At 41.3% G+C, this 17770-nt stretch overlaps 2 protein-coding genes across 2 annotated transcripts in view; one reads left to right on the top strand and one right to left on the bottom strand.

Moving 5' to 3' along the window:
* The window catches only part of gtf2f2b (general transcription factor IIF, polypeptide 2b), a 37939-nt gene that overhangs the window by 11291 nt on the left and 8878 nt on the right, over positions 1-17770 (bottom strand). The window lies entirely within an intron of this gene.
* Positions 8107-10109, top strand: kctd4 (potassium channel tetramerization domain containing 4). Its single transcript, XM_018701678.2, has one exon. The coding sequence runs from the start codon at positions 8420-8422 to the stop codon at positions 9194-9196; it is 777 nt and encodes a 258-aa protein (XP_018557194.1). The 5' UTR covers positions 8107-8419; the 3' UTR covers positions 9197-10109.

Genomic DNA, 17770 nt, shown 5'->3' with positions numbered 1-17770 from the left:
CATATGGAGTAGTTCTTCCCTACAGCTGTTTCATGTCTAAAATTGGTGGAGTTTCTGTTTAAGTAAAACACACAGTGATTAACATAACTAGTCACATTCACTGTTCTTCTTGTACAGTGATCCAGGTCCGTCATACGGGGGGAAAACTTTTAAATGCCAATTTTAACTACCAGTCGAATGTATGGCTTGTCAATTTACTGAGAGGTAAAGTCCAGTTTGAGGAACCGATTGTTGTCAACTAGTTTATCTTCGTTCAGTATAACTGTTTGGTGAACAGTAGAATTATGGCATCCCTGTTATAGAAATGTGCACTTGCTTGTACCTGTTTGGTGAATGCAGCACCTTCCCAGGTGGCTTCACACAGCTGTAGAAAAGAGATTTCATATTTTTGGGTCTAAGTTGAATTGTTAATTTTGACCTGATGGTGCTGAGTGGCAGCTGCTGGTTTATGACGTTCCCCTGTGCAACATGTTTGAATGTTTGTGGTTTGATGTCAATGTGAACAGAACAATGGTGGAGAGATTAACAGCCTGTATGCACTCTTCTCCCACATTGTTGTATAACACACACACACACACACACACACACTTGCTCTCTGCCTGCCCATCATGTCATACTCTAAATTACAGAGGCCTGAGTTTTGCACAAACTGTGTCAAAAGAAAGGAAAGCCAGTGCAGACATGTTCCACTATTTAATGAATGTGATAATTCACAAGACTGACAACTGATCAGCAATTCCTGCTCTAAATCATGTCTTGGATATGACACAGGGCTCACTGCTGCTGAATCAATTAATCAATCAGTCAATCAGCCAGTATCCCTACATCAGAGCTCACTGTTCACTGGATGCAGCATGGCTCAGACTGCTTTAGTGTCTTGGGTTTACTGAATTTAAGATACTTTGTTTGTTTCAGTTGTTTTTGCATTTTATCTTTCTCTCTTTTACTTATTCACTTACACAATTGGAAATAATGCAGCACATAAGCAATATATTACTAAATAAAAAGAACCTCTTTTGCATCAAACACATCTATCGCCTTATATTTGTACACCATTGGGAAACATCTTTGCCAAACAAAAGAATTAAATAAATACTGGTTTTGCTATATCTAAAGTCAGTAACAGATTAAATGCACCACAGACTATCGATTCTATGCAAACTTTCAATAAATACATGCATCAGATACATTCGTAAGAGAATTTCAAGCTTCAGAGATACTGCTGAAGCACATTAGACCCATCACATCCAGAGAGTGTACCTTCGTTCACACGGTGGACACTGAAGCATTGGCTGATTGACTGATGAAGCTGTTGAGGTCAAATATTGAAATATTTTTCATGACCAGAACTTTTTTACTGTATTCTTACGTACACAGAACCCATAGTGACTTTATTCCTTATTTCTGTAAAAACTAGTCATTTACTGCACTTCAGTCCCTTTACAGTGCTAACATCCCTTAATATAAAATTGACCAGAAGATTACATATGGAAGCTGATGTGCAAAATGTAGCTTTTTTTATATGCAATTATTTTTAATGTTTTCAAGGAAACGGACAAGGACACTGAGTTAAATCAAATAAGGCGGATTTGTGATTCAAATAATTAATAGCTATTAATAGATTTTAAAAATCAAAGGGAAAGCAGGAAAAAAAATACACAAATATGTAGAATGGGGAGGTAAGACAAGAAGTTTAAAGGCATTACATTTAGCTAATTCCTTACAGGCAGATAAGAGAAAAATGGCAGAGTGAAGACGGCAGAGGAAGAGAGAGACAGATGCGAGGGTGACGAGGTCACTCATCCACCCCCTCACGCTCATCTCTTACCTCCATCTGCTCCAAGGCCCTTTCCTCAAAGCTCTGACCTTCCTAATGTTAAACACAACAAACAGCCTGCCGCCCACCAGGCCTCCATCCACCCTCACCGTCTCTGGATAAACTATCACTCCTCATCTGTGTTTTCAACATACAGTACACCAGCCACAAACACACAGAGCTGTGAGTTAAAGCAATAAACACAAATAAGTTAAAGCCCCTTATCAGCATGAAACACGGACGCTGTTCCTCTGAGTTGGAAAACTACTGTAGCTTAACAATCATTCCCTTTTTCTTTACCAGCCCTGAGCTCCATTTTCTTTCTTACAAACATGAGATCTGACCCTTTGCATCAGCTGCTACTGTTACTGTGCCTCAGGCTACTCGCATGACCCCAGTTCCCTTTGCTCAGAGATCCTTCTCCAATAAGACTTTCTGGATGATTTCATTGCGCCTCTGAAACAACAGTCTCTCCCACCCTCTGATCTCCACAGAGATCTGACCCAAGCCTGGTGACCTCCTGGTTATAACGCCAGTGTTTGAGGTGGTTTGTCAGTCCTCTGGAATGACACGGGACCAGGTCCATAAACAATGTGTGCACACTAGAACCATGAATGCGTCATTTCAAACAGGTATTTATAAAAACAGATGGTGGTTTTTGGTGACAGATGGAATCTAATCATAAAATATTGTTTGTTTCAGTTGTTAGCCAATTTCCCTGATTGTTTTACCTTTGCAGTTCCCACACCATCTGTACAGCACCTGACTTAGCAGCTAGTTCGGCAGCTAATTGCTACAGCATTTCGCCACATAGTCATGACTACAGTGGCTTTGAAGTGATTCACATCAAATAATGAGAATTATTTTTGCTGCACCACTTTCTGGTGTGGTCAGGTTTTAAGTCCAGGAGAAACTTTTGCTGGAAGTTTTACACTGGCAAGAGACTGCTAGAGAGCCTGTGAAAATATTTGGAATAGATGTTGATTGTCAACTGAACATCTCTCTTAAAATATAGCAAGAAAGCCATCGTAAGAAATGGATGCAGGCAAACGCTCCACCCGAGGCCGACTTTGTGTTAATTTAATCATTCTGGTTATTTAAACTGAAGGCGTGATTCTATTTCCCTGTTTATATGAACTTCTCATTTTTTTTTCGTTTATTGTGAAGCTCATCTCAAGTCTGTTTTGACATGAACAACGACAGATGCATCATATCTGATCCCACCGTTAATGATGGTTTCAGGTACACATGATGAGTTAATCATACAGGTGCTAGAAACAGTCACTGCCATGAGCACGATGATAGCTGCTCTGGCCGTGATAATTCAACACAACTAGTGAAACTCTTTGCCATTGTCATTTTCAATGACTGGTGGAGCAAACAGAAGTACTGATATACAAACACATAGCACCTACATCCATCTATATACCAACTGTGTTAGTATGTAAACAAAAATGTTTGAACACTGGACTTTAAAATTCTGATTCAAAGACTGTGTCTTAGAGGAAGAGACACTCTTTTTCCTTTCTCCTTCACACAAACACACACACTGTAGTGACAGTCTTGTCTATACATGATGACAACAACGAGGCAAAGGGGGGGGTTAAGTCGCTGATTGGATCTCCAAATATAATTTTCCATTAGAGCTCATCTCTGCCGAGCCCAGAGGCTGCTTCATTAAGGAACTTTAATGATTCCGTTCATTAACTTTGAAGTGATTTTTCTGACGTCTGTAACTGAATACAGCCCACTCGTTTTGATTTTAACATGGATTAGCAGCATCCATATGCAACAAATAGGCTTCAAAGTGCTGCTAACACAGAGAGAACTGGTGGAAAATCCAATTACTAATGGACTGGACCGCTCTAAGTCTATTTCTCACCCTTATAAACTCACTTGCTGTTTACAAAATGGCACACCTTGGGTTTCAACAAGCTAAACAGGAATACTGTGTATTTTAAAAGTGCAGGGGATTCAATTCTTTTTCATGTTCATTTGCAGTGACTGTATTGATGAGGATATATGTAACGAAAATATGTTTCCTCGACATTTTTATGTGATATCACACACTCCCTTCCTCTAACATCAAATAAGCTAAAATACTTTTTAGAGGGACATAAAAAGTGAGGTTCCCACAGAAAATTCAAAAATGAAGTTTAATATTAATTGTTTTTTATGTTCTTAATATTTTTGATGTGAACTTCTCTACAGTTATATTAAAGCTCGTGACACTGACAATTCCTTTTGCAAAAATATGTGATGGCTTAACTTTTGTTTAAATGATTATAAAATACTGAACCTGTTTAATAATTTTTATTCAAACTGCACAGCTTAAAAACAAGTTAACATTTCAATCTGGTCTCATCAGTTCACTTTAAGCGTATGACTCTAAACTGTGGTCTGGACTTATATTACTGTCGTATTGGAGTCTTTTCATGCCTAACTTTTCAGGTGAGTTTGGGTTAACTTTACCCCTGACACACACACACACACTACAGTAGACAGACATCCATAATGAATTAAGTGAAAGATTGACAGCTCTGGGCTCATACAAGACCCTATTTTAAGTGGTTGCCATGCCAGCTTCACAGCAGTCAGTGGCTCCATGTTACACCACAAGCTCTTAGAGCAGCTCTATGAATAATTCACCACCTTTAAGAGGGAAGGAGAGTCCTCGCTTGCAGCATTTTGGGAAATTTAATTCAAATGTCCCTAAGCAAAGAGACACAACAGCTGCAATAAACAGATTCTCACTGACTTCGTAGCTAACGATCATCCTCAATGAGCCAGTTTCTAATGAACAGGAGGCAGAAAGCAGGTCAAACCTCCCACAATCCTCTCTGCTGCATGCTTGGCCTCGTTTGCAATTCCAATTGGGTGTTGTTGATGATGATACCGCTAATCACTTATGATTAGAAAATCGCCACAGAGGCAGAGAGAGCTGTCACTCTGGAAACTTCTTCCAGATAAACACACACAGAGACACAGAGAGAGACGAGCAGCAAACCCACATCAATTACCACTGCAGTCACTGTGTTTGGCATGTTTCAGTCAAAATGAATCTTCAGTTATTTCACTTTCAGCAACAGCTCTGAGGTACAACTGGTTCATAACCTGTTGCACAGATGTAACACACCTGTTGCTCACTGTTTGTTATTGAGGGGAAAAGAGCAGGGATAACTTTCATATCTCAGATTAAATTAGTAATCTGGAGCAAAATTTATACTGTAAATAAGAAAAGTTAAATTTTGGACATAAATTAAAGATAAAACTTATCTCTCACTTTTCCTCTTACCCACGGCCATCAATTAAGCTTCTTTTGGCTGATAGTACATGCTAATTTATGAGCACTAAGGAGGTCTCAGTTTGATTATGAGTCTGCTGGGGTGCTTGGTGACTGCATTACAAAAACAGGGAATACCACCCTCTGAGACATGTTTTGGAATGACTCCCTGGTCATGATAAATGATAGATTATATGAAGCAGTACTTGCAGCTGCTGCTTTCTTACTTCAAATAAAAAACACACATTTGATAAACTCTTCAGAGCATTCTGAAGTGCAATTCTTAGAAGTTTCATAAAGACGGGTCCAGAAAAATATAAATCTTTGTTCCTTTTTCGTTTGTGTCATGCTAACTGAACAGGTGCAAGTAACAGCACCTTCAGTTCCACACCTACTTTGCATGTGAACAGACCCCTGAGAAGTGGCCTCAAGTGAGATCTAACAGACTTTAAAAATGGGAAGAACGTGGGTGCCAAGAGGGCAGATCTGAGCATCATCAAGACTGTACATTTAAAGAGCTTTTGTCCACACAAAGAAGCCTCTTCTGTTTGCTAAGGCCTTTGCTAGAACTGTCTGTGATTTGGTGGCTTGAGGCATATGATGAAAAGTAATCAGCAGCCTGTAGTACAACAGTTACAGAGCACTGCAGTAGTATTAGGAGAGTAGTATCCATCTGTGTCTGGCAGCTGGACATCAGGGTGGTGTATGAGTTTGAATTCATCAATTTTTGCTGCTTATCATTACTTCTAAGATCAGACAGTCCAGTTTCCTCACCTGGTTTCGTGGAATCTTTCAACTGAAACAATTAATCGATTAATCAGGGGACTGACAGATAGTACAACAGGGAATGTTTAGGTCATTGCATTGATTTTTTAAGTAAAACACGTTCAGCAATATGATATTCTGTCTGATCTTCTGTGGTGATAAACTGAAAAAATAATCTGCAGAGTAATCTAGAATATTAGTCCTCAGCTGCAGCCCTAAAGCGTATCTAGCCTAATCTATCATCCCAGGACCGTGCTACGCTTGTGTGTGGTGTTCAGTACAGACAAGTCATCATTAATCCATCCGCTCGCCAAAGTAAATCAAGTGAAATACTTTAATAAACAATATTTTGCAACTGAGTAGTCTGAGATATAAACATCCCTGCAAAGCAAGTGTACTGTTTCTACTAACTTGCAGTGACAAATACTGCCACAATCCAGGTATTCTGTCACTGCCAGACTCCTGTGCAAGTGCTGATAAATTATGCAAATTGACTGGCATTGCTTTTCTGGTGTTAGAGAGAGAGACATCTAAAGTAGGTTACAAACCGTCTGCACTGAAATATTTCTGCAGCAGAATTGTTGTTGGGCTCAGAGTCAAGCATAAACATAAATTTAGAGTGCAGGCGATCCACTCAGCCGTGCATTTGTGTTGGAGAGCATTAGAGAAGTAAGTATAGTACACTGAGTTTAACACAGGAGCATGTGTTTGCTGCCATTTTCTACATCTTCCCACATGGTTTTTGGAATTTCTCAAAAGATGGTTCCTAATGGAAACACTGAGAAACGATGGTGGTATCCTATGACGCATCAAACAAACTGTGCAGTTAGTAAGTGACTTGCATGATCTAAGGTAGAAAAACATTGATGGAAAGATAGGAGTCCGTTTAAAATTGATTTTAGGTTTGAAAAAACATTAACTCACCATGTGGTAGCTGAAGCACTAAGACCATGTGTTCAATACACACTGATTTTCAGCTCCACAGTCTCCAGTGACCAATCAATCACACTCCCTGTGGACACATAGGAAGCACCCCCTGCTAGCTTAGAGAATACCTTCCATGTTCCTGTCTCTGAAGATAGTGGTTTATGACTCTGGCTGTGTATTTGGGCTCGTCATGCTGCAGAATGAGTTTGTGTGTGTGATGGATGATGATACAGGGAGTGTGTATTTGTTCATATTTGATAGGAACTGTGATTTTTTTCAAATCTGCATGTGAAACACAAGCGGTGGAATGAGTTGTTACCAGTTTACTGCAGTTCTTGGGGGGGGGGGGTCTATGAACAAAAGCACAAAGCCTGTTCTTTATGACCAGACCACCACTGACTGTAATTGGTTCATTTCCTCCACAGGACCCCAAAGCCAGCTCACATACAAGACACACACACACACAGTCAACAATCAATGCAGAGGCAGCGTTGACTAAGACAGAGGACTGCTCGTTCCCCCCGCAAAAGAGAAAACAGGGTATTTACATAGATGCATTTCCTGTTCCTTTCATTTACTTAAGTAAGACTCACAGCCTACTTCTCCCTGTAATAACTAAAGATGAGACAGAAAGAGCATGGCAGTAAACCCCCCGAATTAAACTGGATTCCTCCTCAAACAGATTCCAGTTCACATGAAGCGCTGTGTGGTAAACAGATGGATCTGGCTGCAAAAGGAGCTTCATATTCAGACTCACACGAGCTGAGACACTTTCACACCACAAAAATTATGGAAGCACCCCCCACCCCCCTCCATCTGGTGTCGGGAGTGCATGCGTGTGTATATGTGTATATGTGTGTGTGTGTGTGTGTGTGTGTGTGTGTGTGTGTGTGTGTGTGTGTGTGTTTTCGTCTCTGTCATAGGCTACTTCTGGAGTATGGGTTGTCCAACTGAGGACAAAAGCAGTGTCCACAATTAGGAAAAAGTGTTTTTTTTTTTGGGATAGTGGGGTTGGGTAGAGGGTGAGGATTAGGGTTAGGCAAGTAGTGGTTAGGGTTTGGGTAAGTCTCCAGGAAATGAATGTAAAGGCTACATAATGCCCCCAAAAGCAACCAAGATCACTGTGTGTGTGTGCGCATGCTAATTGCTAGAGCTCAGCTCTGCACCTTTTTTTATCAGAGATAATTAGGGAAAGAGAGCAAGAAAGAAAGAGCTCCTGGAGTCCGTGCTCCTCTGTTTGCTCACATATTCCCTCTCTCTCCTCCCTGTGTGTGATGCTGTCTGCCCACCCACTCTCCTAAGGAGAGAGCGAGAGAGAGAGAGAGAAAGAGAATGAGAAAAAGGAGGGACAGTGAGCAGCACAGAGAGCCAGTCTTGTTTTCAGCTCCCAGTTCACTGTAGCTCTTCTGCCAGACAGGACTCACCCATCCACCAGCACACACTCTCAAACACACTCACTCTCACTTACACGACAGCTGACAACACCTTTCCATTTTCTCAACGACACCACAGCCAGATCTAAAAAGAGAGAGAAGAAAAAACAGACTCGGTTTTGTGCTGCACACACGCACACACAGACACGCCAGCTCAGAGGAGGCTGGGTCGAGGCTGGAGACGGTGACTGGAGAATGGAATGGAACCTCAGAAGGATGGAAAGTGAACTGAGGCACATCAACCCAGACCTGCTGCAGCCCAGCAAGAGCTTTAAGAAGCCCTCCTCAGGCACTATCACCCTTAACGTTGGGGGGTTTCTGTACACTGCGCACCGGACCACCCTTGCTAAGCACCAGGGGTCCTTTCTAGAAGAGTTGGCCAACGGTAAGAAGCCAGTTCAGCACACCGACTCCATGGGCAACCCGTTCATTGATAGAGATGGTCCGGTTTTTCGCCATGTGCTCAACTACCTGCGAACCGGAGAGCTCCAGCTACCTGATGACTTCCGGGAGGCGGGGCTCCTGCGACGGGAGGCCAACTTTTATCATCTGAGCGAACTGGCGGAGGCCGTGGTCGACTGGGAGAGTCAGAGGGCAGCCCAGAGGGAAGCCGCCTTTTTGGAAGTGACAGATAGCCACGAGAGGTCGCAGGGCCTCAAGGTGTACTGCAGCGATCCCGCCTTCATCGAGAAGGTCAAAGCGCGACTGGTGCAGATCTCCAAGAGCCGCCTGGACGGCTTTCCAGAAGAATTTGTGGTGTCATCCAACGTGATCCAGTTCCGGCACTTCATCAAGTCGGAGCCCGGCTCGCGGCTCGTTCTGAAGGAGGACAGCACATTCTTGTGCACGCTTGACTGTCTGAAGCTAGAAACAGTGATGCTCGCGCTGAGATCAGGCTTCAAGCTGGTCACCAGCCTCGACAGCAGCAAAGGCTCCGTGGTGGCGGCTGAGGCCCTGCACTTTGTCAAATAGGATGAGGGCAAACAGAGAAAGGAGGAGAAGGGGAGGCAGAGACAGAGAAGAGTAATGCCCCGATTCCATATTCACCCTGCTAATGTAAGGTATTGGTTTGAAGATCTTGTAACATGTAATGTGTCGTGGGTGGGAGGAGAGGTGCTTTGGGCTGCACAGGATTTGATGTTTAGGGTGATCGTTATCAGCAGAATGGCATGTTGGCATCAACCTTTGCACTGCTTTGTAAGTTAGTATCTATAGAATTCAGAGTGATCCAGATCTACTTAGCATTTCTGATATCTAAATTGGATGTGATGAGATATCGCACAAAAGAACCACTCTGTAATACGGATGACAGGCCAGACAGCAAATCCTTTCATAGAGAGGACGAAGGGATCAAACTGAGACTCTGAACATTAACAGCTTTATCAGTGCATTTGTCTCTGCACAAGAATTGCTTCTGCTGCTTTGTCAACGGCTGCAAAATCCTTCAAAACCAGCTGTGACGTGCCATTCAGCTTTTACTACAGTCTGTGCGTGTGTGTGGGTGCGTGTGTATGTGTGTGTGCGTGTGTGTGTTGCTATACACTGTGTGTGCTGTGTTTAGTTGGTTTAATAGCTTGTGTTTAGTTTATTAGCCTCTCTGGATCCTGAAAACCACAGCACACTGAGGTTGTTCTGGACGGACTCACACACTTCACATCCAAAACAAGACAACATTAAACCCGTTTCTCACATCATACCAATAAGTTGAGTTTAAGTGCAAAGAACCGTGATTATTGTAAGGGCTTTGAATCTAGCATGATGCATGTGCACTTAATAAACTGTGTGTTTGTTAGTGCTGTGAGCCTCTGTGAAGCCGGTGCCACTACAATGCCTATTACTTTTCAATGTGAACATTTTACAAATAAAAGTGACACTGAAACTATCAGTTCAAAGTGTTTGTGGGGTGTATCTGGAAAAGCCTGTGTTGAGTTTAATGCCTCTGCTCAATGCAGCCAGCCTGTCTGATTACTGCTGGTAATTACTCTGCATAAGTTACACATCAAACAGCCAGTCTAAGAGATGTACTGAGTATTTTGCTTGCATCTAGGTACACTGATAGCTATGCAACCCTGACCCACCTGAACAGTGTGTTACTGTCAACCACTGAGCCTGGCAGGAGCATTATTAAGACACACTGAACAACCTCTCTATGTGTGTTGAAACAATTTGTCATGTCTGGAACGATCTAAAAGGTGTGGAGAAAAAAACTGAAGGATCACAGGGACAAAAACAACACCACGTACAACAAAGTCTTTGTTGACACACATATTAGTTGTCAGAATAGTAGAGGGTGTAATGTTCCTGGGTTTTTGCGTCGTTCTTCTGACACCTAATTTTAAATGCGGCTTTGATTAATGCCACCGGAGGCTTTTCAGCTACAGAAATATCACAACCCTCTTTATAGACAGCAGCTATTCAGCCAGGCGGCTCAGTGTCAGCATTTTCACAAAAGGTCATGAAAATGAATTACTGCTGATCTTGTCTTCAAATAACTATTTCTATCAAAGTCTGCAACTTGAGAAAACATAAATTGAATAGTCAACCGCTGCCCTTTGATTTTCTGAATTAATCTCAACAAATAATCAGTTATCTTAATGTCATCCCAGCATCTTACGGGGATCCTCCAGTTCCAGCTTGGCGAAGTGTTCCGATGACAGCTTAGACTTACATTTGTGGACATAATGTGGTAATATTCGTTATTAAATCTAACAATTATCATGCAACAATAGTCGCACATTATCAATTAACAATGTAATCAAAACATGCCCAGTTCCTGCTCTCACCTTCACACCACCTGCTCTGACGACTGACAGTGAGTTGCTCTGGCGTGCTGCCACCACAGTGCAGCAACTCCACCTGCAGAGGCCTTCAGGGAGCCCCTTTCAAACCCTCCCAGATCCACTAAAGATATTTGGTGTTTTAAAAGTAGGCCAGTCTGTGAGATAACCTGCCCTTTTCCCTCAAGGGGAACCTCTTTTTATCTCTCTGCATTGCACTCTGATGTGTGTCATCAGATGTTATTCATAATATATGCTTTCTCCTGTCAATGAGCTGTGTAATTATTCCCAATTCCAATTTCTGTGATATCATAGCTGTCAAAAAATGATAACTTTACTTATCATTCCTGTTAACAGGAGCTGAATTAGTGGAACAATATGTTTATTCTCCTCTCCTGATTTGTTTTGGTGATAATTAGTCTCCCTCTTTTTACAGTGATGCATGAATGCCCTGAGCTTATGATAACCTCAATGAACTAGTTCAGATGAAATAAATGGGAACAAAGTTGCTTTTCTGTGAGTGGACGTACTCTCCCACCACTGCTTTTGATTTTATCAGATAAAAAGATGTGTATTATAAACTGGATGTGACGATATTATTACAAAAATTATGATTAGCGTCGATAATAACAGACAACAGCAAGGATAAGAAAGTGATGAAACACATCATTGTAATAAAAATCAAACACCATGCCCTGACTTAAATTAAAAAGTAGACAGTAACATGAATTAAAAGGGGTATTCCAGTAATTTATTGATGGACTTCCACCAAAGTTTGGGATATGCAAGGGACGCAATAAAAAAAGAGGGATCAAAATCAACACACCTGAATTTTAGTTTCTATTATGAGTAAAGCTCATAAATGTTGAATCCCACATTTCCCACCTCAGCTGCAACTTTCAACAGAGTTCCTCTGCCTGGTAAATGCCAACATATTTCAACGGCCTGTGCCCCAGTGTGAAACACAGGTTCTGTTCTAACTTTTTTGTTTGTTTGTTTCCAAGAGATCAGAGATACAAAAGACAAAAAACAACATGATGCGTAAACTGAAGGTCATGTATAAAATCAGTCAGGTGCTCCTTTTAAATGAGAAATTAGCTACTCACCTAAAAAAAAAATAAATCAATATTAAATCCATTAATAATATCAAAGAGTGAAACTGAGCTAAATTTAAGTTAAGGTCTTTTAAGCTAATTGGAGCAGTGCAAACTAAAATACATTTCTCATAAATCAATTAAAAGGTTGACTGGCGTCACAAAAAATGCTATATTAGTGTGTAGTGGCTGCATTTAAGGACAAAATAGCTGTTTTGGCAGTGGATGACGTTGCCTGTGCCAAAGCAAATGTAAAACAAGTCTCGCCTGGATTTATGTCCAAACAATGTGAAGCCGGGATGCGTCAAAATCCATTTATGGAAACTGGTGGGAGTGGAAATGTTTCAATGTATTAATTCCAAACACTGAAAAGCATTCATCTCCTCCAGAGTTTATTCCTGGCACAGTGAAAAAGCCTCTGCAAAACAATTTAATTTGCCTCTTTGCCGCCTCTTGGAGCGGAGCTGCTTTGTGCACCTTTAAGTTACTGATTGGAGAGCAACAATTAGCCGCAACATCTCTCACTTTACCTCCAAGCATGATCCCCCCTCCATGGCGACTGAAACCATCTGCTTCAGCAGGTGACGTCCGCCGGCCCAGCTGCCACCGCCCCCGTCATGACTCATACACCCACATAAACCTCTGACATCAGGCGAACCTCATCCACAGCCCACTCCTCACCAACGACATGCGACACACACATAACACCATGTACAACAAACTACATGTGAGGAGATAAATTCAGATGTCAACCCAAGCACTGATATTTCACTCAACAACATGAAGCCTGAGGCCTTTTTAATTGCAGCTCAGCTCCATGCATTTTTTATAACAACTGGCGACTGGTTTACATAGAAGTTGCAGGGTCAAAGTGATTCACACCTCATCAAAAGGATGATGAGGGGGTGCCGAAGGCCCAGGTGGAGAGAGAGTAGACAGGTGGTAACAGCAGTGACAAAAGCTCAAACCATACTACTATCAACAGTCTCATCTCAGTCCTTTCACCTGTTGCCAGGCAAACTCAACTCCTACACCATACGCTCACAAGCTGCTCCCTCTCTCTCTCCAACACTCCCCTCCTTGTCGTGCCGGCTTAGTTGTGTGGTGCCGCTTGGCCAGAAAATGACTAACATACCTCAGATTTTTATCTTTTAACTCCAGAAAGGGAGGCAACAGCAGAGGAGGAGAAAGAGACGGGTTGATGAAGAAGAAGAGGAGGAGGAGGAGGAGGGAGGTCAGGCCCCTTTCCACTTCCACTCTCAGCTCAGACAAAAGAGGCAGCAGCAACCATTATTCAGACACAAAAAAAGAGATGTGAAACTGATTTTTTTTTTTTTTTTTTTTTTTGGGGGGGGGGGGCAACAAAACAGTGAGTATAGAGAATTATTTTCATGCAATAATATATTTAGATATTTTTACATCATTGAAGCTGCCAACAGTAGATACTTCAATCTACTGCCTAAGCCTTTTCATACTAGATAGAAGTGTTTCCCCAAAGAACTGCACTTTTCCCTCTGGATATTAAAGCCTCTGAAACAGCATTTACACATAAAAAATGCACTGGGAATCATTTGTTCTCAGATTCAACCCTTAAGACTTGTTTTTCAAAAAGAAAAGAAACCAATCTGTCAGTGAAGTGAGACAAATCCACTTGTTCACAGTGCAGTTGCCCCTTCAGGAATCTTCTAAGAACAAAAGAAATACACAATAAAACAATGCATTATAAGAAATTCAATTCTCTCTTAAAATACAAGAATCATGTTGATAGCTTACACAATTGAAAGGCTGTCAGTGACAGAATAGACACAAATAAAACAGAGCAATACTCTCCTGGCAGGAGTGAACCCAACTATCTTTCAATTGATTATTTGGTCCATAAAATGTTTATAAAATGTATAGGAAATATTTAACCAGCAACCAGCAATTTCTTATCATGTAAGACAAAGAAATTGTCTTATTGTTACTACTAATAGCAGTAGTAGTAACTGATTAATTTTCTGCAATAATCCTATGATTTCAGAGCTTTAAAAAAAAAAGCCGAATAACACGAGCACTACAGAGCAGACCAGAGGGAGAAATATACGAGCAGGATTTCCGGCAGAGACAGAGTGACGTCGGGGGAAGAAATCAGAGCCGTCCACCTTCCTAACGTATGTGCGAAAGTGGTAATCAACAAGCTCTGACACAACATGACATTAGAGGCTGCGGCACACGAGTTGTGGGTGAGTGACAGTGCAGCCATGTAAATTAATTATTGAACTAAAATCTATGCCAATACCAATATTTGTAAAGTGTCATTTAATGTTCTTGATGGTGTGTTTTTAATCCCATAATTTCTGTCTTGTAGGGTGTGAAGGCCTCTGAAACAAGGCTTAGACTCGAGGTGAGTGGAAAACAAAACATTCAAAGAAACGATAAGTCAAGAACTAATACGAGCAAATGCCATTTAGTTACACACACACACACACACACTGTGGTGTCACGAAGAGCTTAGGAAGGAGTAAGTGATCATAAGCGATCAGTATTATTAGACCTCAAACATGTCCTGTACAGATTTTTAATACCATCCCACGGTATAATCTCAGCTGCAGTTTTAACTGGTTTCGACTGAGGGGAAAAACCCCTGCAGTCACATGTTGACACGCATACATGTTGCTGTGGTTACCAAACCATTTACATAAATATACATCACTTACACAGATCAATTATAAAATCATTTCCTGAGTAGTTCACATTCAGCAGATGGATTTATTAGTGGTTTTAGCCTGATGACAGACATCTGAAAAGGAGAGTGAGAGTGGGAGGAGAATTCAGATTTTTCACTATTCCTCGTTGCTCATTTCGACATCAATTTTTCTATCAAACTTATCATGAATGTAGCTAGAATGTAGCATTTTTTCCAGCATATACGTAGGAGTAGTGGTTAGTCTCTGTGTCTCTAAACAAACAGTGAAGCTGTCCTGGATGTCTGCTGCGCAAACTGTACTTAATAGGCCACAGGCTACATACACACTGCAAATAAATGTGAGAGGGAGGGGGTGGCAATATATAGTAAAAACTTTGCCCTATGGCCTCCCTAGGTGGCTGAATTTTATATACTTTGTAAGAAAGACATGTTTCAGTAAGTACAAGTACTGACCAGCACACATCTGTTTCTAAAGAAGGCTTTATCACAGTTATGACAGCAATTTAAATCTGTAAGAAAATAAACCCTCTCTTAAACCTGATTTATGACTAACTGGAAGCTGCTTTACATCTCACACCTGAACGCTCACACAGAGTCCCCGACGTCCAATATGTAGCATTAATCGTGCAGCTTCCCATTTTCCCTCACTGCTCCATTTGTGGAGGATGCAGGGTGTTGTCTTTCTGGAACTGAATCTGAGCAAAAACGCAGCTCAGCTGTGGCCTGATTTGGACAAAGAATCTCTAAAACTCTGAATGCTGAATGCCAGACTAATGGTGGGTGGGGAGGTTTTTAAGGCTGAGTGAGGCAAGGTTTGTTACTGTTGAGTAAAAGCCTCCCACACGACACAAAATGATTTTCATGCTCAGATATCTCACACAAATGTAATACAAACATATGGACTGTGTGACCTGTGTGCGGGGGAACTGCCGTCCTATCAGATGTGGACAACTCTGACAGGCTGTTATTCCGTTTTTAATAAAGTGCCATATCAGTCTTAGTTTCCAGCCAGCTCATGCACTGGTCTAACAATAATGTGATACTTTTTATTCATGCGTCACTGTGCAGACTCCCTACAAAGCCAACAGCCGACTCTAATCTACCTCTAAAAACCCACTAGTGCAGGTCAGCTTCGGCTTCTGGATGTTAAATACAAAAATGGGCTGTTAGAGTAAATTTGATTCCTTATTTGAAATGCAGCAGTGATGGCAAGGAAATAAAACACAGGGCAAGCTCCCCAACTCTCTGATACAAGAAGACAGAATGCTGAAATGAGAGCTGTAGTAACAGTGTTGCCTTGTGAAATTACAAATGAAGAGATGAAGGCGAAACTCTGAGAAAAATGTAAAAATGACAAAAATAACATTAGCTGTAAACTGGGAGAAAAGACTTCAATGAAAACTGCATTCTCAGTTAGGAGTCATGACATTTGCATTAACTCCATAGACAGCCTCAAAGGGTCACGAAAGAGTTGAACGCCTCAGCGCTTTCCATCTGCAACTTAATAGAAAACATGACTTCAAGAGGTTACTTCCCTCATACTTTCTCTCAGCAACCTACTGGCAGAGGCTCACTATGCAACTATCGGCAATAGAGCGTCACGTTTTAGCCCCCTATCATTACTCTGAGTGTCACGTGTTTCTTGTGTGGGAGCACAGCGGGGGTCGGACGAACCTTCATTTCAAGAAGGAAAACAACAAGAACGCAGATGACATTTCTCTAGCTAGACAATTGCTGGCTCACTCTCCTATTTTCACCTTGGGCAATAACAAACATGCATCTCTGAGAAGAATAGCAGGTCTTGAATCATAGTGATTCAGCCCCACACTTCACTGTGACTGCAGGGAAAAAAATATGTTTTAAGGAACTTGTGGGGTGCCGGCACCATAAAATACAGCAGGCTTTTTATGTACTGAGAGGTGGCTTTATGGCCAGAGAGCAGCCTCCTGTAAACGATGTCGGCGAACAATGTTTTTAGATGATAAAACTGCTATATAATCATGTCATATTCCAATCATTACGCATTTAAGATTTCAACCTGCTGTTAAGTTTAACATGAGGAGATTATATTGCGAGTGGCAGCAACTTGTAGTGTTCAAGATTAGAGCAAACCTGGGGACACTGGGGGCCAGCGATATCGCTCCTTATCTGAAAAACACTACACAATATTTAGCAATGCTATGTTATAACAGTATACTATTAATACAAAATACCTTTTACGTTTCTATTTTATTGAACTACATGATACACCTATAAGCCCAAACACTGTAATGACTTGCAGGTGAAGTGAATAACGTATCTTCTAACAACAGCGCATTTATTAGATGGTCAGTTCTCATAGACAATGTGCTGGATGCAGGAGAAATGCGCAGGTGTGAAGTCCTGTCAGCACATCTCTGTTAACACTAATGCACTCTGATACAACTGCCCTACAAGAAATTTTAAATGAATAAACAAATAAATGTAGACAGACAAAAAAGTTCAACACCTTTCTAAAATTGTTTTAATAATAACAACCTTGGTAGACTTTCTTGCAGAAATGTATTAGACCACATTAGTGTTAGGCAGATGTAACAAACAGACTGGCAGCTGATTATGTGAAGGAGCTGAGCTGAAGCTTTGCTGCTGCCACTGCTCAATTTCTCTCCAATTGCAAATTAGATAGGTGCTAAAGATTTCCACTATTAACTAGTGTTTTACAAGACAGGCAATAATATACACAATGTATATGGACAAATATAAGTACATTAGATCCTTCACAATTAATGGGATTCTCTCAGTGTTGTGCTGCTGCCAGTGTGTATGTGTGAATCAACCCGGGGTGGGGGGGGTGTTAGGAAAGATCACAGAGCTCCAATGAATTTAATAATTATACACTGCAAAACAAATACCAGGCTGTCTAGAAAGTCATTTCAGACAATACCTATGATACTCATATTTCCAGAATGGTATTTTTTCTGCTGCTGCTGTGAGAGAGCAGCGCACAGTG

This window comes from Lates calcarifer, linkage group LG1, assembly GCF_001640805.2.
Source record: "Lates calcarifer isolate ASB-BC8 linkage group LG1, TLL_Latcal_v3, whole genome shotgun sequence".
In the NCBI taxonomy this organism is placed as follows: domain Eukaryota; kingdom Metazoa; phylum Chordata; class Actinopteri; family Centropomidae; genus Lates; species Lates calcarifer.
Note: the sequence above shows the minus strand (reverse complement) of the source record. Positions and strands in the feature narration are given on the sequence as shown.

Excerpts from the sequence above, each read along its gene's own strand:
- kctd4 (XM_018701678.2), top strand. The coding sequence starts at position 8,420 with ATGGAATGGAACCTCAGAAGGATGGAAAGTGAACTGAGGCACATCAAC.